At 46.6% G+C, this 26769-nt stretch overlaps 1 protein-coding gene across 2 annotated transcripts in view; it reads right to left on the bottom strand.

Moving 5' to 3' along the window:
• Window positions 1-11346: 11346 nt before the first annotated feature.
• Window positions 11347-26769, bottom strand: part of ERCC4 (ERCC excision repair 4, endonuclease catalytic subunit) — a 469013-nt gene continuing 453590 nt past the window's right edge. For both annotated transcript variants that reach the window (XM_069647829.1, XM_069647830.1), the window contains exon 11: window positions 11347-17263. In XM_069647829.1, the coding sequence (XP_069503930.1) occupies window positions 16530-17263 (734 nt within the window). In that variant the 3' untranslated portion in view covers window positions 11347-16529. The remainder of the gene's footprint in view (window positions 17264-26769) is intronic.

Genomic DNA, 26769 nt, shown 5'->3' on the forward strand with positions numbered 1-26769 from the left:
GAGAGCGGTGGAAGTAGCCACGCCCCTAGTGGAATGAGCTCTCAGCCCTTCTGGAGGGTCTTTACCCGCCAATCGGTAACACTCCGTAATGGCAAGGATAATCCACCTGGACAATGTCTGTTTTGTAACAGCCTGGCCCAATCGGTGTCTTGCATATCCTACAAAGAGTATATCGTCCACTCTGACCCTGGACATCCTAGAAACGTAAAAGCTCAGAGCTCTCCTAGGATCCAACCGATGGAGTCACTCCTCTGCCTTACCAGGATGAGGAGGAGGGTAGAAAGATGGAAGAACCACCTTTTGACTCGAATGATATTCAGATACTACTTTAGGTAGAAAAGAGGGACGTACTCGCAGTACAACCCTGTCCTTGTGAAACACAGTAAAGGGTGGCTTAGATGAAAGTGCATGCAATTCACTCACTCTGCAAACGGAAGTAATCGCAACAAAGAACACCGTAATCTCAAAGGACAAGAGTGCAAAGGTTCAAACAGAGTACCCATGAGAAATTTCAAAACCAAATTCAAATTCCAAACCGGCACCTGGAAAGGAGATGGTGGGAATACATTAGTCAGTCCTTTAAGAAACTGGGAAATCAAAAGGAATCTAAAAGTAAGAACATTCTTCCAACAAATTCAGACCTTAATGATACCCACTTGAAGGCCCCTTTGGGCCAAAGAAAGTAAGAAAGACAAAACCATAGGAATGGAGCACTGAAAAGAACCAACATTGTGATCTCTGCACCAGTCGCAGAACGTACGCCAACGGTACAGGGATTTTGTTGCAGGCCGCCTGGCCGAAAGCAACACCTCCATCACGTCATCCGGGAGGTCCCAATCCATATACATCAACCTTTCAGATACCAAGCGTGAAGGTTGAGATTCTTGACCTCTGGATGGAGAACCTGACCACCCTGCCCCCTCAAAGTCCCCCACCCAACTAGCGTGCGCAAGAGCAGATCCTCTCGGTAGGGAAGACGGCAAGGAGGGCAGATGCACATTTCACTCTCCTGGTCCAATCCGGAGCAATGAGGATCATGTGGGAACCAAACCTCCGTAACCTCCGCAACACTTGAGGAATGACAGTGACTGGAGGAAACGCGTACAGCAGTGGGAATGACCAATCCACCACGAACGCGTCTCCTAAGGCTCCTCTTGGAAGAAATTCCCTTGAGCAGAATATCTCACACTTCTCGTTGACACTGGTGGCAAAGAGATCCACTTGCGTGGATCCCCAAAGGGTGAAGATCTCCTGAAGGACTTCCTGAGCCAACTCCCACTCATGAGATATCTAACTCTGCCTGCTCAGAGCATCCGCCGCTGCATTTTCGTCTCCGCCAGATGAACTGCCGAGATCGAAATTTCCTGCTGGATGGCCCAGAGCTGCATTGCCTCTCTGCACAACGGACGTGACTTTTTTTGTTGAGGTAATCCATGGCCACTGTGTTGTCAGTCATGATCAGGACACTCTTTCCCCATACAGAGGGCAGAAATGGCTTCAGGGCCAGCCTGATGGCCCTCAGCTCTAACAGACTGATGTGGAGTCTGGACTCCGACAGAGACCAACAACCACTGGCAGTCAAGTCATTGGCATGAGCTCCCCATCCTGTGAGGGAAGCATCCGTCACTACCGTCGCCTCCGGCCACGGTTGCCAAAACGGTTCCTCCCCCTCATCAGGTTCCCTTCGTTGGCCCACCATAGAAGATCCTGGGAGACCGAGAGTGGAATCCGTACAGGATCCGACATCTTACCGAAGAACTGTGACCACTGCATCTTGAGGACCCACTGCAGGGATCCGATCCGCAGCCTGGCCTCTGGTACCATAAAAATGATGCAGGATGACATGAGGCCAAGCAACCTTAAGAATTTGAAAGCCGGGAGACTCTGGGCATGTTGAAACTTGTCCACCATCTGCACAATGTGATGAGCCCTTACCTTGGGAGGCAAATACTTTCAAGGATGTGTGTAACACAGCCCTGATGTACTGGAGCTGTTGGGAAGGTGTCAGATGCAACTTCTTGAAATTCAGGGAGAAGCCCAGCCTGTGGAAGGTACGGCAGGTGAGACAGATGATCCAGCGCTTGCTCGGGAGAGCTTGCCCATGTCATCCAGGTAGGGGTAGACGTGAATCCCCCCTCGCCTGAGGTACGCTGCCACCACCATTAGCTTGGTGAAGACCCTCGGGGCAGAGGTCCATCCAAACGGCAGGACCCAAAACAAAGTGCGAGTCGCCAGCCACAAACCTCAGGTACTTTCTGTGCACGGGATGAATCGGCACATGAAAGTAAGCATCCTTGAGGTCCAGAGACACCAACCAATCCTGAAGTTGAAGGGCCTGGAGGATTTAAGAGTGACGATCTTGAACTTGTCCTTCCTGAGAAGTTTGTTCAACCAATGCAAGTCCATGATGGGTCTCAATCCCCAGTCTTTCTTTGGGATAAAAAAATAAGGGTAATACCATCCCTTGTTGCTCTCCGCTACAGGCATCAGTTCTACAGCGCCTTTCTACAGCAGGCTCAAAATTTCCTGCGCAAGGAGCGGATCCGGAAGCTTCAAAGAGTTTCCCTGGTGGATTGTCGTGAGGCCGCTGAAGGAAGGGAAGGCAGTAGCCGTGGGCTATGGTATCCAAAAGCCACGCACATCTGAAGTAATGGCACGCCATTCTTCGAGATGCTGAGACAGTCTGCCCCCAACCAGCGAACCATGGGACAAGGCCTCATGACTGTTTGGAAGCGGCTGCGGCAGTGCCTGAAGGCAAAGAGGCAGCTGCCTGAGCAGCTTTGGCACCTCAATTTTTCCCAACCACGTTGGGTACTTTTTGACTGGCAGCCCCACTTGTTCTACCAAAGGAGCATTAGTAACAAAAAGAACCTCCCCTCCACTGCTGTCCCCTAGGACGAAAAGGCGTTGGTTGACGCACCGCAGCGCTTAAAGATTTCGCCACAGCTTTTGAGGTCTGCAACCTCTCAAGGCTCTCGTCAGCATTGCTGCCAAACAAAGGTGTGCCATCAAAGGGCATGTTGAGAAGATGGGCCTGCACATCCAGAGCAAAACCAGACTTCCGTAACCTCGCAAATCTGCGTAGAACGGTGCTCGCAGCCATGGATCGGCTAACACAGTCGGCCGTGTCCAAACCCGATTGAAGGGATTCGCACATGGCATCCTTGCCGTCCTGCACGAGAGCAAGGAACCCATCCCTTTCTTCCCCCTCAGGAATATGCTCAGCCGCTAAAGAAACCGTTCCACAGAGTGTGCGAAAACCTTGCCAAGGCACAAGTGGAGTTGGCCGATTTCAATGCCATGCTCCCAGCAGAAAATACCTTCAGGGCCCAACTGTCTAAGCGATTGTCGTCCCTATCCGCAGGGATGGTAGGTTACGCCGCCTGCCTCGAGGTGGCCATAGCCGCCTGAACCACCAAACTCTCAGGAGTGGGGTGAGTAGAAAAATAGCTGGGGTCACTAACGGAAGGGCAGTATTTCTTTGTCAAAGACTTATTAACAGCTGGAAGAGATTCTGGGAACTGCCAAGCAGCTGCCACCTTTTTCTCTAAGGTAAGATTAAATGGCAAAACCGGGTCAAAGATGTCCGTTAGAATATTCCTGCACAAAGTCTTCAGGAGGACTGGACCAGCCCAGATACTCCAAGACCCGCGCCATGACCCTCCTGTATGAAGACTCAGGACGAGCGCCAGGCTCAGGCCTACCAAATTCCACTTCTGGGGAAGTGTCCAACCCACTGGCATCATGGAGGGTCTGCCTCAACTCCTCCAACTGACTGTCTCCAGAAAAAATGGAGCTTCATCAAGTTCAACAGGGTCCTCAAACTCAGACCTTTCCTCCTCTTCATAAATGTCAGCCAGAGGGAGTTGAAACCCAGGTCTGGTGACAGAAGAGGGCCTGGTGTCCAAAACTGGCCTCTCAGACTTCGCTGTAACCTTCCTTGGAGGATCCACGATATCGGGTACTCCAAAGACAAATTTAGAGACTAAAATCCCGGAAGGCTTAGATGCCGAGAGCTTCGACAACCTCGACATTGTGAGCGCCGAAGGCTTTGCCGTCGACAAAGGTGCCAATGGCGCTGTGAGATGGTACGATGGTAAAGAGTCGACGTCTGAGTCGGACGGACACGGCGCCGAGTCGATGCCAGCATCGAGCCCTCAGTAGGTAGCTGCGGTCTCACTGGGGACGAGACTCGAGACCTAGAGACCCGTCTCTTGCGACTCTTCGAATCCTTGTCCGTACGGCACCTCGAAGGCTCCCGATGCGAGTCGCGTCATGGACCCGAGCCCGAAGGCCACAGTGCGAGACCGATCCTGGCTGGCTTCGTGAGAAGGCACGACCGGACCCGTGCTTTGCGATTGAAAAAAATCGCTAACATTTGTTCTTTAAACGCAGCCCATTCCTCTGGAGTCGAGGACTTCGTCAAGCATGCAACCTTCCTCAAGGCACCATCCGCCGAGGACGACGGGGAAGGTGACCGGTGAAATCGTTTCCTAGAGTGCTGGGACAAGGAAGAAGAATGACGGGAACCACTCCGGGATTGAGATCCCTGGGACTCCTTCAGATGCGGACAGTCGCCCCTCGAGTCGTCGGTGGAAACCCCGTTGGACTTAGATTTTCAGGACGTAGCAGGCTTAGAGCCCCTGCCTACCTGGAGCTTCCCCTTCCACTCCCGCAAGACCTTGGCAGTCAGCGACTGGCATTTTGAGCAGTCGTCGGTGTGGTGCGATTCCCCCAGGCACCACAAACAAATGTGGTGGGGGTCAGTGAGCAACATTTTCGACTTGCAGTCACGGCAGGTCTTGAAGCCAGACAGCGGAGTCGGAGGGGTCGAATAGAAAGACATTGTAACGATGAACACACGAGGTGCGCCGAGTTCTACGAAGCAAAACGTTTGCGGAAAAAACAGAACTGAGGCTACAGGCGTCGTGCGTCCTATTTATAACATCCAGTGACGTCGCCCTCGGCGGAGGCTTTCGAGGGGCATCGACCCAGGACGCCTTCTGCCGAAAAGCTGTGGACATTACATGTCAAAGATGTGGAATACATTGGAGGACACAATCCATTCGAAATACAATTTACCATGGAACATAGCAACTCAGAAGTCAAATTCTTAGACCTCATTATCCGACAGAAAGATGGTAAACTTGTATGTGATCTTCACCGTAAACCTACGGATAGAAACACGTTGTTACATCATGCGAGTAACCACTCTGCCCACACAAAAAGACAATCTTCCATATGGCGAATTTCTTCGAATACAGAGAAATTGTACCTCCATGAGGACTTCAAGAGACATTCTGAAGCCCGGTCTATCCGACTAAGAACAAGAGGGAACCCAAAAAAATAATTGGACCAAGCCAAAAAAAAGAGCCTGCAACACCAACAGCGACTCTTTGCTGCAAATGCTAAATGAATGTTCAGAGACCAGTGAAGATCGCCTCACATGTGCAGTCACCCCTGGTATCCACACATCCCACATAAAAAAAATGTATTCACAAACACTGCCACATAGCTCAATTGAACTTATCTGAAGAATCCCCTCTTAGGTTCGCATATAAACAAGCTAAGAATATCAGGGAATATCTGGTACACTCTCTTTATCAACCAGACACACTCAAGAGTGGTTTACAAACTTTACGTGCTTTACAAGGCCACCACCCCTGCGGTAATTGCGTTGCTTGCCAATTCACGAAGAAGATGAAAACCTTCACAATCAGAAGGCGGGAATGGACCCTTATAGATCTCACAAATTGCAAAAGCAACAACGTTATTTACTGCATCCAATGCCCATGTGGCTTACGGTACATCGGACAAACTACTTGAACTGTGGACACCAGAATATCAGAACACTGATCAAAAATCAGGTGTAAAAACCTGACAGCAACCTTAATTGAAAACTTTTTAGCCACCAACCACACACCAAATTATATTTTCTGGTGGGTGGTGGAAAAAATTAAGGGAGGACCAGATCTTCAACGCAGCCTCCTACAAAAGGAATCCAGGTGGATCCATCATCTAGACACATACCACCATGGCCTGAATGAGATTTTTCAGCCCATAATTTACTGAAGAGCTGGGTGTCGCCATCTTCCATATACTCAGCTATGAGTCAGGGCACCAACCTGTGTGACATACAACAGTGCCACATATTAATATAGGCACCATTGAATTCCTTTGTGCTTCAGGAACTGCCCCTCTAACAGGACATGGTTCGCTGTATCTGGCGCTACACAGCCCCACAGATACCGCACCCGCACACTCCTCCTTATTGACACCATGCTGGCACAACTGGGCACTGATAGAAATTGCGTAGGCAGATAGAGCTACCTGTCTAAGGCCCCATGTGCCACTTTGTCAGACTCAGGATGAGATTATCACAATTAGTCCCGGCTCCTCCCCCAAACAGTTAACACAATCAATCGTTAAACAGACCCATAGGGGACCAGGCACCCTCTCTAAACAACAAATATAGGACACGGTGGCCGCCCCTTATACAACATGACAGCAGTGCTGATGCATGCGCGCGATTACCATGGCAACACCAACAACACTTTGCTAAGGTTTCTAATTCAGGCGTAAATTTATTACATTAGCGCTGCCAAAAAGCTTACTCAATATTGTGCAACAGTATCACTAGGGATCCCTCGACAACACTAGGCTCTCTTCATGTTCCCGATACGCTATATGTTTTCGTATCCACCCACAGCACAATGCTCATGCCATTACGGGAGTACCAAGCTGCACGCGGAATCACCATGGCAACACAATAACAAGAGCGTGCCAGGTCGCACGCGTCTGACTCTACCTACCAACGCAGACAAATTGCCGTTCAACTCGTTTGCTGCAGACGGTAAAACGAAGAGGTAAGGCTCTGAACAGTATAGCACTTTCCTCGAGTCATATTACCCCACGGCCAGTTTACAACCAGCACACTTCGCCACACACACGGCCCGTAAGGTAGAGTCTCTATTCAGCACCAGCGTTTCCTCCATGCAGCACGCAGGTGCTCCCTACAGAACAGGGAATTTGACACTTATCTAGTGCTGGCCGTGAGGGCTGCCCCTAGGGCAGCCTCCGCACATAACCCACACCTAGGGCTAGTCCAGGGTGTTTTCTCCTCATATGGCGCATCACATTTGACACCATGCAACAAGGCTCCAACATGCACAGATTACATCGTAACAGACGGAGCACCCCATTAATCATGGCTCGTGACCTCTGCTTTCGTTTACAGGAGCGCCACGATGGGAACTGTCCTTTTTTCCACCACACCGGAGCACGCCCAGACCCGGAAATAACCCACTACAAAAACTTCAGGTCATTTGAGACACCATATGACCATTAACAAGATAAAGCACTTTGACAACCCGCTCAAATGCAAAACAAAAATGTGTCCACAGGACATCACGTATGCCTGACCTGCCCTCTCAAACTGCACATACAGGCCAGCTCCCCATACCCCAACAGGCGTTCACATTGCACCACTATTCTTGTGACCACCACAGACGTCTGTACTGTTCTGCACTGTTGATCAAGCTCAGACAGTTGGGATTGTAGTCCCGGCAGGTAAGCAAATGACCGGCACCGTGAGAATTAATCAATTAGTACCTGTGTCTAGTAATTGCAGGCACCCTTAGAAACATTCCACTCACACCCCACTTCTGTACCTCCCCCACAGGGTCCTCAACTCGGAGCCCTGATGGGCAAAGATATCTTTTTGACCCTGGAATATTTTTCTGTTTTTTTCTAAAATATCCTGTACTTCAAGGGTAACTCTGAAACCTCTTGTCCCATCGTGTATTTGACTCATTGACTATTAGCCTGCACCTGGACTATAAGAATTTCAGAAGAAGAAAATAGTCTTCTTTTGCTTACATCAAATTTTCAATTTGTTTCAAAATTCTTCAATTCAGCATTTTATTATGTTTTATTGTTGATCTAATGTTAACACACGTATTACTTATGAATTAGCAATTGACACTGTATATATATGTTTATATATGTTGTTCTACTTTGTTTTTTCTGTTATGTTGTCACACTCTGAAACAGCTGACAGATTTCATGTCCAGAGGGCAAAATAAAATAAATATATGTTTGTTTGTACTGAGTAAAGCAGCATCATTGACTACTGCTGACTTATATTTTTCCCTTTTTCATGTCGTTTTGACACTTACAATTGACTTTATACTGGCATTGTGGGTGGACATTCTAAGATTCATACTCAAGGATCTCTAACTAAGGAGACCTAAAAATATATAATCAGGACAGATCAAATAACAGATTTGTTCCACCAAACTCATTGTTTCCTTGTGCAGCGAAGCGAATGTAGAGGTACACTTATTTTGTGGATAGGTTGCAGGGGGATCCTGCCCTCCGCTGCTGATGGATAAACTGTAGGCCACGTACCTGGTTGACACCAGCCCCACCTTGAAACTAGTTATCCCGTCTGCTCCGTTCCTAGGAGTGGCATCGGACGAGTGGCCATGTTGTCTGGCATGGCGGCCACTTTGTCGAGCTGCGTGCCACGTGCCAAAGTCGTGGTGCTTGGCTCCCTGGGCCCGGCCTCCTCCAAGACTCTTGGTGGTGGAGCATGAGACCTACCCTGCACCTCAGGCCAGGGCCTGGAAGGCGTATTGCCCTTGGCAGTGTCGTCGGAAGTGCTGCGTGCAGGCAACCCCTCGGATATTAGGCCGGTACTAGGGTGTTGGCCCTCGGTGTACATCTGGTAAAAAAAAACTTGCAGTCCCTCAGCACTGCTTCCAGAACGATCTGATGACCCCCCCCCCCTCAGCCGTGAGGCCGGTAGTTGGACTAGCCTCGGTATGTGTGCTGGTGCGAGAACCTGAGAGGTTCCTCCCGCTCAGGCGTTTCCTTGGGAAGGAGTCGCCCTTACAGGGTGCGATAGAATAGCAGTGCTCCCTTGGGCCTCAATCTCTGTCTGGCAAAGTCCTTCAAGTAATCTGGAGGCAACATTTCGAAGAGCTCCCTCCACCTAGCTAGCCTGTTCTTCAGTGCGCATGAAGTCAATGTTTTGCACATGGTACAACATTCCAGCCGTGGTCAGGGCCAAGGCAGCAGAGGCAAAGAGCATGGGGGGTCAGACGTAGGGAAGAGCCCCTTGCTGGACATCTGCTGAAGCCTGCTGAAGTCGACATGCGCCGGGGAGGAACGTGACACCAGAGGACCAAGTACCTGAATGACAAAAAGAAGACAAAAAGATATAAGTAGTATCCGGGGAAGAGCACGCGCTATTACATGGCTGAAGCAAAACCCAGGAGCGCTGGTGAAATCGGTCCATTTCCGTTGATGTGGAAAACGGGACTGGGGAGTGGCACCGGTGAGCGGAGTCAGGCGAGCACATGCTCCCAGAGCCGCGCCCCCATGCGCCTCTAAATTTAAAGGGGAAGAAGGTTGTTCTGGTGAAAAAGGTTCCATCTCCCGTCCCTAGCAAGGGACGCCCATGCAGTATGGAGGAAAGGGGACGGGACGTTAGAGTATAGCAATACAGTTCTAACCATTACAAGTGTGAACAATCACTACGGTATCTTACAAAAAAGTACACAATTCAAACCACAAAAGTAGAGCAAAATAAACACAAGGTTCTCATGCTTCAGACATCTGGGACTCTTTCTAAAGAAGGGACAGCCGAGGCAACCGATCGAAACTAAAGCGCACACACAGAATCGCTGCCTTTCAGAAGATCAGAATGCCAGAAACTTAAATAAGGTGGGACCTATGACATCACTAAGGTGACTGTGTATTAATAAACAATTGCCATTTCCAGCAGGCTATCCACACAAGCAGTTTTTGCTGCACTATGGGTCACTAACCTACCCCCTGCCCCCTTTCCCACCGAGCCAAAACCACAGTATATTGCTGCTCAACCACACTGCCCTATTTCCAAAGTTGCGTTTCCCCCAATGACTGAAATCTGCAGTCAGGGATTTCAAAAGGGATAATGAATCCAATGAAAAAAGTGCTTGCTTGAAACTCTGAGAAAACAATGTGATAAGCATCCAAGAGCATTAAGCAAACCTTGCGAATGGCACCCATCGCTGCTAGGTTGATTATTTGAAGTAAGCACACAAAAAAACAAAGGAAACCACAGATATATACAGGGACGCAATAAACTGCACTATTTGATCCAAATTATGAATATAGTGCTAACCCGCATTACCATGTTCTCCAGTGGTGTTAACTTGCCCAGGGAAATATTATTCAGAATGTTAGAAAAATGCACTGGGTGCGAGTGCCACCTGTCTGCAAGGGTGTTCATACTAAAAGAAACAAATGAAGTTGATGCACGCTCACAAGAATAAACTTTTAAAAAGCAACCACGATGTGCAATATTGGTCTTTGTATTTTAGCGCTGCTGAGCAAAATAGCACAAAAAATGAAGTTAAAGCAGCCTTCTAATTTGCACCATCTAGAGTGGTATATGTAATCCAGACCACCCCCAGAAGTGTGAGGGATGCGCAAACTCCTGCCCTGCTTTGTTCAGCTAAAGAAAACAATTTGTTTGGTTACTGTGTACATATGCCACTAATAAGTGGGGGTCATCTTTGACCAGAAGCTCAGGATGAATGCCCACGTAGGTAGTCTTGTCTCTGCTGCAGCCTTCTAAATCAAACTCTTAGCCCACCTTAGGCCCTTTATTACTCTGGTTTATGAGACTATTGCTCGAGCTATCACCGGAGTAAAAAGTAGACTATTGTTGTAGCCTATTGGTGGACATGAGCAAAACAGAGGGGAATAGACTCCAGGTTATACAAAATGGTGCTGTTAGAGTTGTGATGGTGCTCTAATGCCGCGACCATGTGTCGGATGCAAGAAGAGGCCTGCACTGGCTTCCGGTGGAGGCACGAGTGCGTTACCGACTTCTAGTGATCACTTTTAAGTACTTACAAGGCATTATGGCCAGCTACTCGAAATAATTCATAGTGGAAAAACACAAAGTCGATCACTACGATCTAGTAACCAGAAACTCCTTATGCTCCGCAGAAGTAGAACTATAAGGGCTGAAAATTGACCTTTTTACCTCTCGGCGTCTACTGCCTGGAACAATCTACCACTAGACCTCAGAGACAAGCCTAATTTAGAATCCTTCTAAAGAAAACTGAAAAGGTGACTGTTCGTTTAATCGTTCCATCCTCGCTTCGGGCTTTTTCTCTCAGGCACCTTCCTGTGAGCATCTTTGCTTTGTGTACTTGTAAGCGCCCTAGTGCCCATGGGTCCAAGGTCTTGCGCTTTATAAGTGGTTTAAAGTAAAGTGGATGTCACGGAATATAGCAAACCAAAGATTAACTTGAGCACTTTAAAGAAAATTCACTCTTTTAGCCTATATCAAAATAGGAAATGGTAATATTTATTGACATTCTGTAAAAATAGAAAAAAGGTTTATTTTACATTGTTAAAACACAAAATGAATATGCTAACTTCGACAGTGCAATAAGAGGACATCACAAAAAACATTTTTACGGTGAACTCTGACATCTTTGTTAAATAAATATTTGTGCCCACTTGCTTCTGGTAGATTTGTAAACATTTGGTTTGAAAAGGATTAGGAAATTGCACTGCCAGGCACCATCTCAGAAAACAGAACAGTCGCACAATGATGACATCATTTTCTTTTTCAGCACTCGGTTCAAACTATATGAAACAAAGCAAGTATGTGGCCCTCATGCCAACAAAATGTCATGGGATTGTGGCTCGATTGTGAAATCTATGATATCAAAGTGTATCCGAGTTTTAGATTTCACATGAAGGTCACCAGCATACAAATGAATGCCATTGTACTATTCCAAATATAGGACTATGAAATACAGTAAGAATGTTCATAAGCAACACAATATTGGATGACCTTTTTCTAAAAAAGAATACATTCCTGTCTTAATCCTGCCTATTAAGACTTCCTGATTGCACATGCCAAGGTCGAACAATTCATTATTATTGCTAAGAATGTTATCTGCAGTATCTTCATGGGGTAAAGGTTGAGGCAGCCTTGTTGGAATGTGAGCCTGGTTTGCACAGATGTGCAGGCTTACATGTAGGACAATAGGGCCATTCTACCAACAGCCGTGTGGAGATACATCATGTACTGATCCTTGTGGTGCGTTCTGTTAAAGTTCCTCTCTGCTTCCCGCCCCCACACGCACTAGGGTCCTGCATGCGGAGGCCAGGCCATGATGCGGCACACCCCCTTGCTGGCAGTCAAACCTTAACACAAGCTAGGTAGCGTGCTGAAATTCTATGTCCTAATCAGCTTTACCATTTGCTGATGAAAAAGGAATTTGAAACGCTGGTGTCAGCCACTGTTGATAGATTTGTCCAAGGGCTCTACCGAATAACCTGACATGTAACTCGCATGACATTTCAGGTACGTTGCACCAGCAGCTGAGTAGATCAGTTCACATTCATGTGCACCACACCAGCATCCCACACTCCCCCTAAAGTGTAAATCAAGAATTTTCAAAGTGCTGGGGCAATGGGGCGAAAATGAACAAATGGGGGTATGTGTTGATCCCAGCCCTGTATGGGAGCACAATTTTATTTCCCCTCGCAGGATCATTGTAAAACAAGACTACTCAATTAAATTGAGACGTGTTATACACAAAATGGCAATTCTGTGCATCATGTAACTAAATATTGAAATTTTTACAACACAAGTTTGAATGTGCTGACTCCATTCTTAACATGTAAACACAAGGTGACAGGGTGGGAAAATGGGTAAGGTTAGAGACCTATTCCTAAAGGTAAAAAGAGTACCAAGAAATGTTCACCAAAAAGAGTTCTTCTAAAACTACAGCATAACACTGATGTGGTGCGGAGACGAGAAGCGCGGCTGTTGCATGGAGAAAAAAAAAGTCAAGGTAAATGTAGTGAATGCATGGAATCAACCAGCAAAGAGGAAAACAATCCAAGAAGCCCAGGCCTGTCAAACAGTAGTGCTGAGAAGTCAAGGGTAAAGCTGAAGACCACATCAGTGTGAAGTCATTGCAGAAATATCTGGATGAGCTAAGAGGTCCTTGACTCCCATCGCATTTTATGATCACTAATTTGATGTTAACAAGTCACTTTTGGTTAAGACAAACAATTTATGCTGAAATTCTGTTAAACATGTATTGGGTGCCTTGGACCCATGATAAAGTATTGACAAGTGAATTAAGGTTCCAAGCTACACTTTGCAAAAAACGCAAACTGACACGAGATGCGAACATTCCTTACATTTGTACATTAAGGGAATTAAGGCACAGGGTAATACATCTGGCAAGGATCAAACAGTTTTGGTAAGGTCAGGAGTCTACATTAGAACTCGGGTCTGCTGGTCCTACAATTAGTTAATTACCCACAGGCACAGATTATCCAGTTACATAATCAGCAAGGGTAACTTAGACCAACTAAAGGCGGCACTACGGTAAATTACTTAAACAATTAGCAGGCTGCTTGACATCTTGGTAGTTCCAAGCGTATGGGTGGTTAATACCTGGGCAACCAGAGCAGAATCAAAATGGGTTCTGCTCAAATGGGTGCTTCAACTATTCACTGCATCAAAATGTATAGGCAGTCCAACATGGCTTTGTTTAGGATTCGTAAATAAACATGTTAAGCTCTAAACAGGAATGTCAAAGAATGCTGCCCAAAAGCATTTGTCGATTATACTGACATACTCCTTACAATCCCACAGCAATTCTATGAAAACCAAGATGAGACTATAGTTAAATGCCTTGACCTAAAAGAAAGTTGGCAGACGAGAGTAAGTCAAGGTAATGCATAGGAAAGAAATGACTGACAACTTCACATGGCCCTCTGCACAAAATTCTCCTCTTGCTGCAGGGATATTTTCAAGCTCAGCTCGACTAAGGGATACTGGAGGGCTGTATGTATGTATTTTGCATTTATAGAGCGCATATCCATAAAGGAACAGAGCAAAAAAACAAATTGCACCTGGACACAGGTGGAATAACATTACAGAACCAGTGCAAAATGAATCCAGTTTTGAATGACCTGAAATCAAGGCTTCAGCTCTGAACTATAACTGCAATGTCAGTGATTGCAGATAGAGTAGCCAATGTCATGCATTTATATGAGCCACAATCCGGGATATGCTGAAGGAAAGACATTTAGTGGACCCTCAATTCCAGCAGAGCAAACTCTGTTGTCCTTAAAGTGACTTAACTAGTAGCCTAGACTAATGAAGCCACAGTCCAATGTAAAATAATTGTTCTGGCCACAACATATTAGCAAAGAAACGGGCATATTAAAACATTTATAGCATCTCGACTGCATAGCTTCCTAATTCCAAACGGAGAATGTTAATTGCTAATGGCGACTGAATTTTGTTTTAGCAGTGATGCTGGACATGGATCATAATTCAAAGGGGAGGTAAACACCTGCTGCTTGAGTGGGTAAGTGGGTTCACACACTAGCCTGTGAACACGGAGCTTATCCGAATCAAAACTTATGAGTAGTGATATTACTTTCTCCACAATCTGGATCAAGTGACAGTGTGCAGAAAGTACAGGAATGTCATGGGTTTTCTGAAGAGCATTAATTGCGCAAAGTGGAGGAAACGGTACCCTAGAAAGTTTGAAGGGAACAAACCTGAAATGCCCAAACTCGGAATATTTGAAGATATTTGGCAGAAAGGGGAAGTACCACTTGAGGTACAATGGAACGTGGACGCCTTGAGATTTGCAAAGTAGATCAGGACAGAAATGGTGTGTGGCACTTGTTGGAAGACAAAAAAAGACACATGCCAAAAACCAGAAATGGTGCTGAGTAGGGTCTTCCTGGTCGGGATAGCAAATATCTTGCAGTTAGACATTAGTGATAAAGGTTGTCCAGGAACATTTCAGAACTTCCAGCGATGCACTCGATTGATGATTACGGATGAAAATAAAGCAGATCAAGACGCTTACTATGCAGACATTAGTACTTAGTACCAGGGAAAAGTTGATAGCAACGAAGGAATTTGAATTAACAGGACTGATGTTTCCATTGGAGGTCACAGGAACTCAATCCAATTCTCCATGCCTCAGGATCAGTGGCCATAGACCCAGCATATCTATCCCAGATAGGTAGCCGATGTTAGCATACCCTGCACTTACCACTCGTCAGCTTGCTGCCTATTTGCAGACACCTAAACCTAGTTAGCGATGCACCGCAACACGTTCTACAGGACCTAAATCAACCACCGTGCACAAGACACCGATTGCAACGTGGGGTCCCAGCAACAGAATCTTGCAATGGGCAGCATTAGATCTGTCTCTGAACCCTTTTTGCAAGAAAATACGTTCTATCAAACCGGCCCTGAAGAAAGATTATTTGATAACAAATGCCAAACATTTTAAAATACATGTGTGTTCTACAAATTAAAATGTATATTAAAAATGTTGGATAGGTATGAAGTAAGCACTAAACACATATCCCCCTCTGTGTGTGTGCGCAAAATATATATATATACATACACACACACACACACACACATATATATATTTTATGTTAACCTACTTTCATTCGAGCATTTCCTGAGCCATCAGCTCGCTTTATTACTGTGGTGAATCGTAAATGAAAATGACCAGAAGTGGGAGAAGAATAACACCTCATAAATTAAAATAAATAATCGAATCTATAATAAAGGGACACAACCGAAGAGCAGAAAACAGTGCAGAATAAACATTTTAGGACGTACACTTCAGTGCTTATTTTACATGGGTTGTTAAAAGCTTTTCATTTTTAAAAAACGAATTCATTTCAAAATGTACACCTCAGCATCAACGTAGACCTGCGGTCATATTCACCAACACCCTCGTAGAGGAAATCATTAGGTACAATAAAAACAAGATTCCAAAAGGCTCTACCCAATTTAGATGTAAATATTATATGCAGGTAAAATGCATTGATTCAAAAAATAAGGAGTCCAAGTCACTCAAAGGACTATGGCTCGCCTAATTACTCACAATTCCTGGAAATGTCCCCAATTTGCAATGCCACTTCTATTTTACTTAGGTGTAAATGGCATGTCATGTTTAGAGTGGCTCTGTGGGAGAAAGGTAGTCTTTCCTGAATAAGCCCCCTGTACAGAAGTTCGAAACACCTTTCAGCTATGATCCGAGCAGCCTAGAGCCAATCCTGAGTACTTACATTGCTGCCAATACACAGCATAAACACCCAACATTTACTGATAAAAACGGCCAAGAGCTACTTGCAGGTTTTTAACGTTAGCTGTAAATACGTATTTCCCTTCTTTGGATTGCATTACAAGACAAGAATGAAAAACCATCGTTTCAGCAAATCGTTTCAGCAAAGCATCAAACCACTCAAATTCATATCGGGCATTTCTGTTTTTTCGCTGGGTAATGCATATTTTTTAGCAACCACAAGTGGGTACTTCAACTATTTCTGACATTACATTCAAAACGACTGCAGATGCACCTACTTGAAAGAAGTACCCTTTTCTGGCATTTTTTACAATCATACAAGACGATTAAAGGCACATGCATGCACTCGGAACAGCCACACACCCATCACTTTTTCATTTTTCCAAGTGAAACAGCTTCAGTATAGGTCATGTGAATAAAATCATACAGCTGCTTCGCATTGCTGGCATTTCCCAGCATTCCTGTCAGTTTTTCCTCAGACAGGGTGCTTAGTTCGGCAATTGTCGCGACCTGGTTCATGAGTGCCCGGCAGTTTTTGGCGTTGATGCCAGGCATTTTCAATAACAAGTCTTGGGGCCCGGGATTGTATTTTTCAGATTCCGGAATAATATCTGAATCTGCTGTGATCGCCATTGCTGTTGCTGCATCGGGCTGAGGTCGGTTCTGCTTCAACTCCTCAAACAACTCTGCAGTGGCGTGGGGAGAAGGGCACCAAAGAATGCGCAGCTTTGGGAAGTGAAGCGTAAGCAGTGTAACCTTCGACGTGATGTCGTTGACGGAGATTTCTTGGTGAATGAAGCTCCGGGAAGTCAGCGAGAAGGACTTGTTGGGGTCAAACTCTATCAGAAGAATTGGTCGCTTATAATAACGGGACATGGAAATGCATTGAGTGTAGAGACGACCGTTGTTTAGCGAGCCAATCAAATCGCTCACGCTCTTTCGCTCTACACAGATGTCTGGAGTCAGAATGTAATCTCCCACTTCCAGAGTTACAGGCTCAATGTCGATGCCGCGCCGGTGAAGTAAGGATGGGAGCTCACTGCGAAATTCTCGCATGTCAACTATTATATTGTGTTGTACTTGCTTCTGTTCCTGGCCACCTGTATTAAAACAAAACACATTTAAAAAAAAATTCACAGGAGCCACATCACAAAGTTTCACAACGTAAACATACAATAAAACGTGCTCGAAAACGGAAATAAGCGGAGTGTGGGGCTCAACTACACTTGTTGGGGGGGGAGGGGGGGGGAGTAGAGGGGGGTCGATTTACATTATGAGCGTACATTTGCAAGCACCATAACTGGAGTTGAAGGTAAGCAAGATCTTGGGGTCAGATAAATATGGAAGGCCCTGCGCATCAAGGAGGTAAGATTGCTGGGCAAACCTCCACTGGTGTTTATAAAGCCACTGGAAATTGAACAAGGGGTACGAGTATGGGGTACTGCAATATTTTGGTGGTGATGGCAGAACCGTATGAAAATGCAGCACCTCATGCCAACATTTGCAGGGTTAAGCCTTTTCCGTTTAATGTAAACAGTCCATCACTATGGGCCTTCGGGACTGTCAATGAAAGTTATGACCCTCACATGACATAGGCCTGAGCCTCAGAAAAGACACCCTCTGGCAGGGTAATGCCAAAAAACTGCATGTCAATCATTCATATTTCTACATGTCTCCTGCCCCAATCATACATAATATAAATGTTCCTTTCCAATTTCAGGCCCTCAGACCTGTGTGCAGCTTGAGAGTCAAGAGGATTGTGAATTGTCCAGAAGGGTGAAGGATCATTCATGATTGCCTACCACCTGTTCCCAAATGCACACATGTGAACACAACCAGTCCAGAGAGCTAAAAGACCACTTCCCAAAAGGCCAACACTATCAGAGAGCCTTCCCAGCTCCTAAGCCAGACCCAAATATCGTGGGAAATGAAACTTCTCCCTTTAAGGGAACAACATTGTAACCGTTTAAAGTCATTGATGAGCAAAGAAATACATTCTTTCCTTCAGCACCAAAGGCATATGAAACTTGTATTGTGGTTCACCGTCATGCAGGTTGCAGAACTACCGTGGAGTGTAATACATTTTTTTTTTAAAACTGAAACTTCACAGAATTGGCTTGCACAGATCATTCTGAGGAGCCCGGAATGAAACTCGGACACGAGTCATGATTCTGATTGAAGACTTATTAAAAATAAAAGGTGTTGGGAAAATGCCTCTCTGCCCCTGCACTATGAGGTGTTTCCCCATCTAAACCAAAAACTAAGGATCTGTCTGTGTCAGAATGTCCAAAACAAAACAGTCCCGCGTTCAAAGTTCTATTCTGACCCTCACAGTATAAACTAAATTCTAAGGTGAAGATGGTAACGTCTTTAGCCATGAGTAGAAAAGTGTTCAAATGAGAAAAATAAATAACTCTAACACAAAGGTTGTTCAAGGATAAAGATCCCTGCTCCAGAGGGTGTCTCACTTCCCCTGGATTCCTCTTTACTTTCTGATATGTTCACAAGTAACAGTTCCTTGTGCCTTTCTTGACCAGCAACAGCACCGGCACACAAAACTGTCTCGTTTTCTACTTTGTTTCTCTTTCAGGATACCTGGTATTCTCTCGTGCCAGGGTTGTGCCCCTTCTCTTCTGGTTAATACAAACATGTTCCTAGTCCTGATATTTCTTCTCGGGACCTCTTTACTCCTGGTTAACACAATCCCTTTTCTAGTCCTGATATTTCTTCTCAGGACCATCTTTAACTTTTGTGCATTTCTTGTAATTGCCTGGTATATTCTCCTGCCAGGGCTTCTGTTCATGCAGGCTCTCGACCCTCTCCCAGACTTGCACATTTACTTTGTTTAATAATGTATCTGCTTGATAATTATCCTGTCCCAGTTTCCCATATACTTGCTATACATTTACATACTTGTAAGGTTTTAATTTGCTGTTCATTTCCCCTTTTGAAAATAAGCTCTATCGTTCTTTCTCTCTTGGCTTCGTTATTTATAATTATTTGCATTCGGCGTGGCCACCAATACGCCTCAGTGTCTCTGGGTGGACTCATCGGTTCTTGTTGGCGTTACTGGTTTCTGCCACAGCAAATCAGTGACGGCCTTTTGGTTCTTGACGTCTCGCGACCACTTCCTCACGGCTTTCCAGTATCTCGCGGCTTCCGCTGGACTCGTCTGCTTCGTTCCAAGCTCCGGTGAGATAGAATCTGCTTTCTAACACCTGCGAATACCCAGGAGTCCATCGTCGGCTCCTGGCGTTCCTGCAGCGTGTCCTCTTCGCTCAGCAGGATCTTTCTTCTTGGCTCTCGAACTAGGCGGCTCCACCATACTGGTCTCAGCCTTTCAGTATCTCGATCCGCACAGAGAGGCGCAGTTCTCTCACGTCCACAGCACACCTCGACTTTCTGCTTATTCTGGGAAAGAAGTCCACTCTTGAAAATGTGCACAATAAACTTGGGTAAATATTTTTAATGGTTTTCAAGGGCAAGTCAGCCCTGGATTATGTGACAATAGGCCGTGAGGGTACTAGGTACGGGAGGGTTATCCTCAAGGATAAATGGGGGATACCATGTCTCATTGGATGAAGCCATGATATCTCCCCGTAGGCGATCTCTTCCATGTGATTCTCCCTCATATAGCCACCCCCAGGTTCAGGATCAGGTAGCAGCTGGTGTCCCCTGTACACATGGGAGGAGATCACCGCCGGGAAAATAGTGATGACTCCATCAGATACATTACACCATGTGGCGAAGAAAACAAAAGAGCAATATTCTCCAGGCCTCACTAGCATTGCAGCGATTCCAAAATTGTAAATTCTGTGACGAAAAAATTGCTAATGTTAACAACAGATGCCCAGGCATGCTGGAGATTTCGTAACTCCAGATTCACGCACTCAGGGAACAGAGGGATCAAGGCTAAGGCAGACAGTGGCAGCAGGGTTTCAAGAGGAAGCGAGAGAACCTAACAATGGCCTTTCTAAAATCTAAGATGGTGGCAGGAATTCATGAAACCTAAGACTAATCTCCATCCAAACCACATGATCACCAACACATGGACCAATCACAAAGCAGGCCGGTCTACAGTACACAGGCGTTTTTCCTATCGTTGAGTCTCACTCAAGGGGAGGAAAGGCCCTACTATAAAAAGCTGCCTGTTCAGTATAGCAGTGGGGGGGGAGTCCCAATAGGAGATGGAGCAAGGAGCTTGGCCGACAGGGTTTAAAGAGGAGTGCTTAGAAGAGTGATATGATATGATAGTTTATTTATATAGCGCCTATACACAATGTGTTTCAAAGCGCTTCAAAGCAAGGGAGGGAACAAGGGAAAATACAATGACATTCTTACAGGCCATGAACAGTAAGGATGTGAAACTAACCATCATACTCGGCCTGACAAGATTTCAGATAGTGCTGGAGGGGGGTGAGAACAAGTAACGGGAGGGGGGAGGAGACCGACATGGTTGCTATCATACTAGGTCCAGGTACAATTCTGATAGAGTAAGTGCATAGACGAAAGTAAGCGGAGGAGGGGAGGAGATAGGAAAAGGGAGAAAGGGAGAGTAGGAGAGAACAGAGAATAAGCAGTCAAAAAGAGTGGAGCAGCAAGAGGGGAGAGCGAATACAATTGCAGAAGTTAGTAGTAATATAATGTTGCAAGCCTGGAAACAAGATGAAGATGGGAACAGCATGATTCAGGGCCACCATGTGTACAAGATGCAAAGAAAGTCCAGTAAGAGTGGATAAAGGGTGACGCACTGTGAAACAATGAAGTCCATATAAGTCAAGTCCAGCATTGGCCACAAGACAGTGATAGTAAAACCAGAATGTATCAGGACAGACTCCTGCAGAAGTAGGCTGGAGGGGGAAGGAGCGGGGGCAGGGTGGAAGAATCAAGCAAAACAGGCAATACCTGTGTGCGAGAAGGGTGGGGGCACAGGGAACATCACGGGGGGACCAGAGGAGTTGGGGATGGCCTGTGAGGACAGAGGGAGTAAACACATGTTGGTGCATGCTTACCTTTTGACTGAACAGGGGTTTGGGCCCTGGGTCCTCCTGGTCCGAACAGGTCCAAACAGGAATTGCCCTTTTCTTCATCTGCCCTCCACTTAGGACAACCTGGCGAGAGACGCCCTTGATCTAAGAGCAGGAAGGAAGAGGCAGGGCTAAGAAGGTGGGTGGGGCTTAGGTCAGGTGACCTAGATCCACTTGCACCTGCTCCCCATCTGCCATGGGGAGCAGGAGGAGAGAGGTAGAGGTGGTGGACGTGAGGGGGGATCTGGAGGAGGTTGAACAAAGAGGAAGTGTCATCTGGGAGAGAGAACCGTTGGAGGAAGCAAAACAAGCAATTTGGAAAAAGAAGCTTAAATGGACGAGAAGGAACACTGTCATTGGGAGGAGAAGAGTTGTTGGGCAGGGGAGGAGTTTGACCATAAGATAAAGAGGGAGAATTGAGGCGGTAAGAGGAAAACGGTTTACCATCTGGGGGAGAGACTTGAAACCTGAAGGGGGTGAAGAGTCCGGAGAGTTTTGGAACCATCTGTAAAGACTGAACAGGAAGAGTAAAGGAAAGGAATCAACAGAAAAATAGGAGACCAGGAAGGAGGAGAGTAAATATAGTGCAATCTGTGGGAAAGGAGAAGAGCTAGGGAGGAGCTACAGCTACCATACATGACGCAGCAAGAGAATAGGTACAGCCAACTAGAGAATACATCCAGAGAGTTTGTAGCACACCAGGAAGGGTCCTTGGCAGAATGTAGTGGCAGTGGGAGAAGGTAAGGGAGCTCACAACTAGAATGATCAGAACAGTGGTATTATGGGGACCTGGACCGCAGAGCACTGAGTCGACCAGATGATGTGTAACACAGAGCCTGGGAGCATTAGAGGTCCAACCATTGCCTTAACCTCTGGGAGGAGGGGGCGCTGTTGAGCGGTGTGCCAAGATGGCGGATCGTGTATGAGCTCTGCAATGAGTGGGGATATTGAGTTGAAATAGCCCGGCGATAGCAGATCAAATGCTACTTTAACCTGCAGGATTGGAAGGCTGGCAGCCTGGGAACCCACCGACAGTCACGTCCAAAATCGGAGCCGGCCAGCATAGACCCGAGGCGCCGTCACCAGAGGTCGAGCAGACACGGGGAGTCATGTATGCTAAGCGGCGTGGCACACCCCACTGGGCACCCATGGAAGACAATGGCAAGTTCTGGGCCCGGGCGAGCTAAACCGTGGGCTCGGGGCGAGACAGCTCCACTCGCCGGTGTGGATATCGGGCAGCAAGACTGCGACAGGGCGGCATCGGCACGCAGATAAAGTGGCTCCTCTGGGCATCGGATTAGAACAACCTGGATCAAAGATCGAGCAAACCGCGCTTGAACTTCCTGCACATCGCAGAGTTGCCAGACACAGCCGAGATATGCAATATATGTCAGAGGCAGCGGCGGTGAATGCTCGTCAACACCGCTTGCATTAACTGTCAGGGGAACAGAGCCACGGCGCAGGCTGGCCTAAGGCTACACATCAACCGAAACTGCGAGGATTGAACAACCGGACAGCCATTTTTGTGCAGGCATTGAGCGCTGGGTGGATGTGCTCACACTGATCCGGGAAGCTACCGACTCCTCTGTGATCTGTGCCCCACTGGACCCCCAAGTGGCCCCCCATTGCCACGGCTGGTGTGCCTCTGGTGGGATGCTACCACAGCAATCGGCAGAAGGTGAGAGGGACCCAGCCTCCTCACCAAGAACGTGGAGCCCGATATAATCCCATAGAAGCAGATTTTTGATAGATCCCAAAACGGCGATAGGCGGACTACACAGCCCCCCTGGTCTAAAAGCCATGTGACAATATGCCAAAGGGATCGGGTGGTAAGAAGGGGGCACAATTGACCGCTTTATCAAGCCTACCCGAAGATCCCACATGGAGGCTGCCAATGCACCCGATGATCCTGCAACTGCAAATGAGCACCAGACCCTGAACCCCATTGATATTAAAAACATGGACTGTGCAACACAGGTTTGCATCAGTCAACAATAAATTGGACGACATCACAGCAGGCGTCACCTCGATACGCACTCAGTTGGAGAAAGAAACCCAACACATCACTGAGGCAGAGAACCGTATAAGCAGTACAGAGGACACAGTGTCAAACCTCGGCGAAACGGTATCTACAACAACTAAGGCTATGGAACAAGTGAAAGCGAAGTGCAAAGACTTCGAGTCAAGAAGAAACAATGTTCATACTATCGGTGTCCCAGAGGGCGGGCTGAGGGCCAACAGGGAGAAGGCAGTTGAGGATATGTTGCGAGACCTGATCGGCTTGTGAGAAAAAAGGAGATTAAAGTCGGCTCCAACACTACACGCATCTTCCCAGACTTCACGGTGGCAACACACAAGAGAGGAGGACCTTTGCTGGGCTAAAAAAGTTACTTCAGGACCGCAACATTGCATACTCCATGCTGTTTCCTGCATGCCTCCGTATTCAACACAAGAGCAAATACTACTTTTTTACATGGCCAGAAGAAGCGGTCTCCTTCGTCAAGACTCAGATCCAGGTACCGCCAGGACAGGAGGGAAACACCACTTGAAACCCATTTGAAGCTGCCAGCACCAAAAAATGGATCCAACAACATTGAGCAAATGGTAACCATTGACTGTTTTTTGTTCAACACCGTGGCATATATAGACCTGTTGTGCGACTATAATGGCCACACAAACCAAGCCCCACTCGAAGCGGTAACTGTTGCCCTTCATGCAAGTGCACATGTTGAGGTTATTGGTTGTTTGGGATAGGGCCAGGAGAGGGGTACACATAGCCAACGTTCAGGGAGCTATGAGGGAGTGGGTATGCGAAGGGTGGTTTGGTTGAAAATGTTAAAAAAAAGTGCTTTGTGGTCATTCAGTTAAGCATGGAAGCGATTTCAGAATATCAATTGGAAGATGATGGCACAGGCAGACAACAGTAGTCAGACCGTTAGGTTAAGCTGGAATGTCATGTCAGAGGCCTCGGAAGTGTATTTAAGGCACGTAAAATCTGTGCATATGTGAACAGAATGGGGGCAAATATATTGTTTTTACAAGAAACATATGTTGGGTTATCAAGCAGCACAATTTGCTCCTGGGTGGGGTGTTTGCAGGTGTTACACGTCATTCTCATCTAGATCATGTGGTGTTATGATATTGATGCATTACTCTCTCCCCTTCGTGCAGTTGGCTTCCAGGGTAGACAAGTCGGGCCGATACGTGATAGTCTGCGGTCGACTGGGCAGGCGGGAGGTGGTACTGATTAACATTTATGGCCCCAACACAGACAAACCTGCTTTTTATGACGACGTATTTCATAAATGAGCACAATTCCCCCACTGCTTCCATAATATGCAGTCCGACTAACACTATACTTGATACACTACTGGACCGTACATAAACGATACAGACCCTAACGAACGTGGCACACACTTTTCTGCTAAATATGGATGATTTGTGGCTACAGAATGTATGGCGGGCTCTGAGCACTATCCAAAAGGGGCTACACATTCTGGTCATCGGTACACGACATGCACCCCTGAATAGATATGTGGCTGGTTACGGGGACTATACTGAACAGTGTTACTAACTGTTTAATACTCCCTCGCACCATCTCGGACCACTCACTGATACTATTAACCATACACATGACTGGACAGACCACAGGGAGAGAACACTGGGGGTTCAAACTGACCGCACTAGAGGATTCCGGATTTAAGACAAACATAAGGGTCCACATTAAGCAGTATTTTGACCTGAACGAGGGCTCAGTCCCAAGTAGCGTGATACTATGGCAGGCATTCGAGGCTTATATTAGAGGAGTTACCATATCAACTGAATTCAGAGTTCTAAAGGCCATCAGGGGCGAATTGAAGAGGAGGGAGTCTGAACTGGCAGGTTTAAAACAACAATACACCACTGCCAGGATATAAAGAAGGCCCTAGACACATACTGTGACGCAGCTGATAGGATATTACGTTTCTTTGATAGGCCGGCTGCAGCGCGTAGGTACGGTGAAGCAGATAGGCCGGGTAAGCTACTGGCCCAGGTGGATAAAACGGAGAAGGGAAACTCACATATCCCAGGTGTGTTGCAGAGCGATGGTTCCGCGGCCCATACAGATGAAGATATTAATAAGGTATTCTATGAGTTTTACTCCGATCTTCACACTCAAAAGGGGTAACTACAATAAAAGAAATGGATAAATACCAGGTAGGGATACCAACGACATTATTGTCCGACGAGGCACGGATGTCCCTAGACAAACCGATAAATATTGAAAAGATTAACAATGCCATCAAGGAACTACATAATGGGAAGGCCCTGGGCTCTGATGGACTTAGCGCCAAATTTTACAAGGAGTTCCTTACGGAACTCGCTCGGCGACTGCTTAAGATCTGGTCACAGGACCTGTTACTAGGCTATTTACCGGACACGCTAGATGAGGCAATAATTATACTATTGCTTAAGCCAGACAATGTGGCCAATGAGTGTGGGTCATACAGACCACTGTCGCTGATCAACATAGACGCTAACCGATTTGCCACGGTTCTAGAAACACACTTAACCCCACTGATGCGATATATGGTCCACGAGGACCAGGCAGTGCTTTATACCTGGCCGGTCGGCAGTGCTGAACCTGCGCAGATTCTATAAAATACTAGCGCAAGTCGCGCAAGTCCCGCAAGAGCAGGGTGTAGTGGCAGTGGCCTTAGATATGCAGAAGGCATTCGACGTCTCCTGGCCACTCTTATTCCGGTCCTGAACTATGGGTTTCGGCACTAACTTATAAAGTGGATGGAGTTACTGTACACAAAGCCATATGCACGAGTACATGCTAATGGTGTGTTATTCCCGGTGCTACAGCTGAGGGGGGGAGGGGGGGGCACCAGACAAGGTTTATTGTTCGCCTTGGTCATAGAACCATTGGCTGACATGACCCGTACCAAGTTTAGCAGAGCAGGAATCTGGATAGGCCAACCCGAGATAATTTCCTTATATGCAAATGACATCTGAGAATACACAAGTGACCCAGACACACACCCTCGGCGTGTAATGTCCGCAGTGGTTGAATTTGGTAGACACTTAGGCCTATGTATTAACAACAATAAATCAGAGATATCCCCCCTGACAGACACCACACAGAAACCCGGCATCACATGCAGGCTGAGGTGGGCTCCTAACAATGTCAAATACTTGGGGATACAGATCGCGCGATCCAGTAAGTTGACAATGGACTTGAATTAAAGGCGCTATACAGAGATGTTGAAGACCAAGCTAAAGAGATGGTCATGTCTCCCGGTGTCATTAGCAGATCGCCTTGCATTGGTAAAGATGATAATCGTGCCCAAGCTTCTTCATTATTTTCACAACATTCCAATGTGGCCGGGTAAACTTTTCTTTAATGAGTTGGCAGGGGACTGCTTCTCGTTTGTCTGGAATGGATGCACATCTGCGTGCTGAAAAAACAAGTGTCACTGAATACCAGATATCCACTGATTCATTTTAAAATACTTAACAGAACCCACTACACACCGCCATTTCTCTCGACAATCTACCCAGCTGCTAAACGTGATTGCCCTAGATGTGGTAGT

This window comes from Ambystoma mexicanum, chromosome 2q (assembly GCF_040938575.1).
Source record: "Ambystoma mexicanum isolate Mex_15411 chromosome 2q, UKY_AmexF1_1, whole genome shotgun sequence".
NCBI lineage: Eukaryota > Metazoa > Chordata > Amphibia > Caudata > Ambystomatidae > Ambystoma > Ambystoma mexicanum.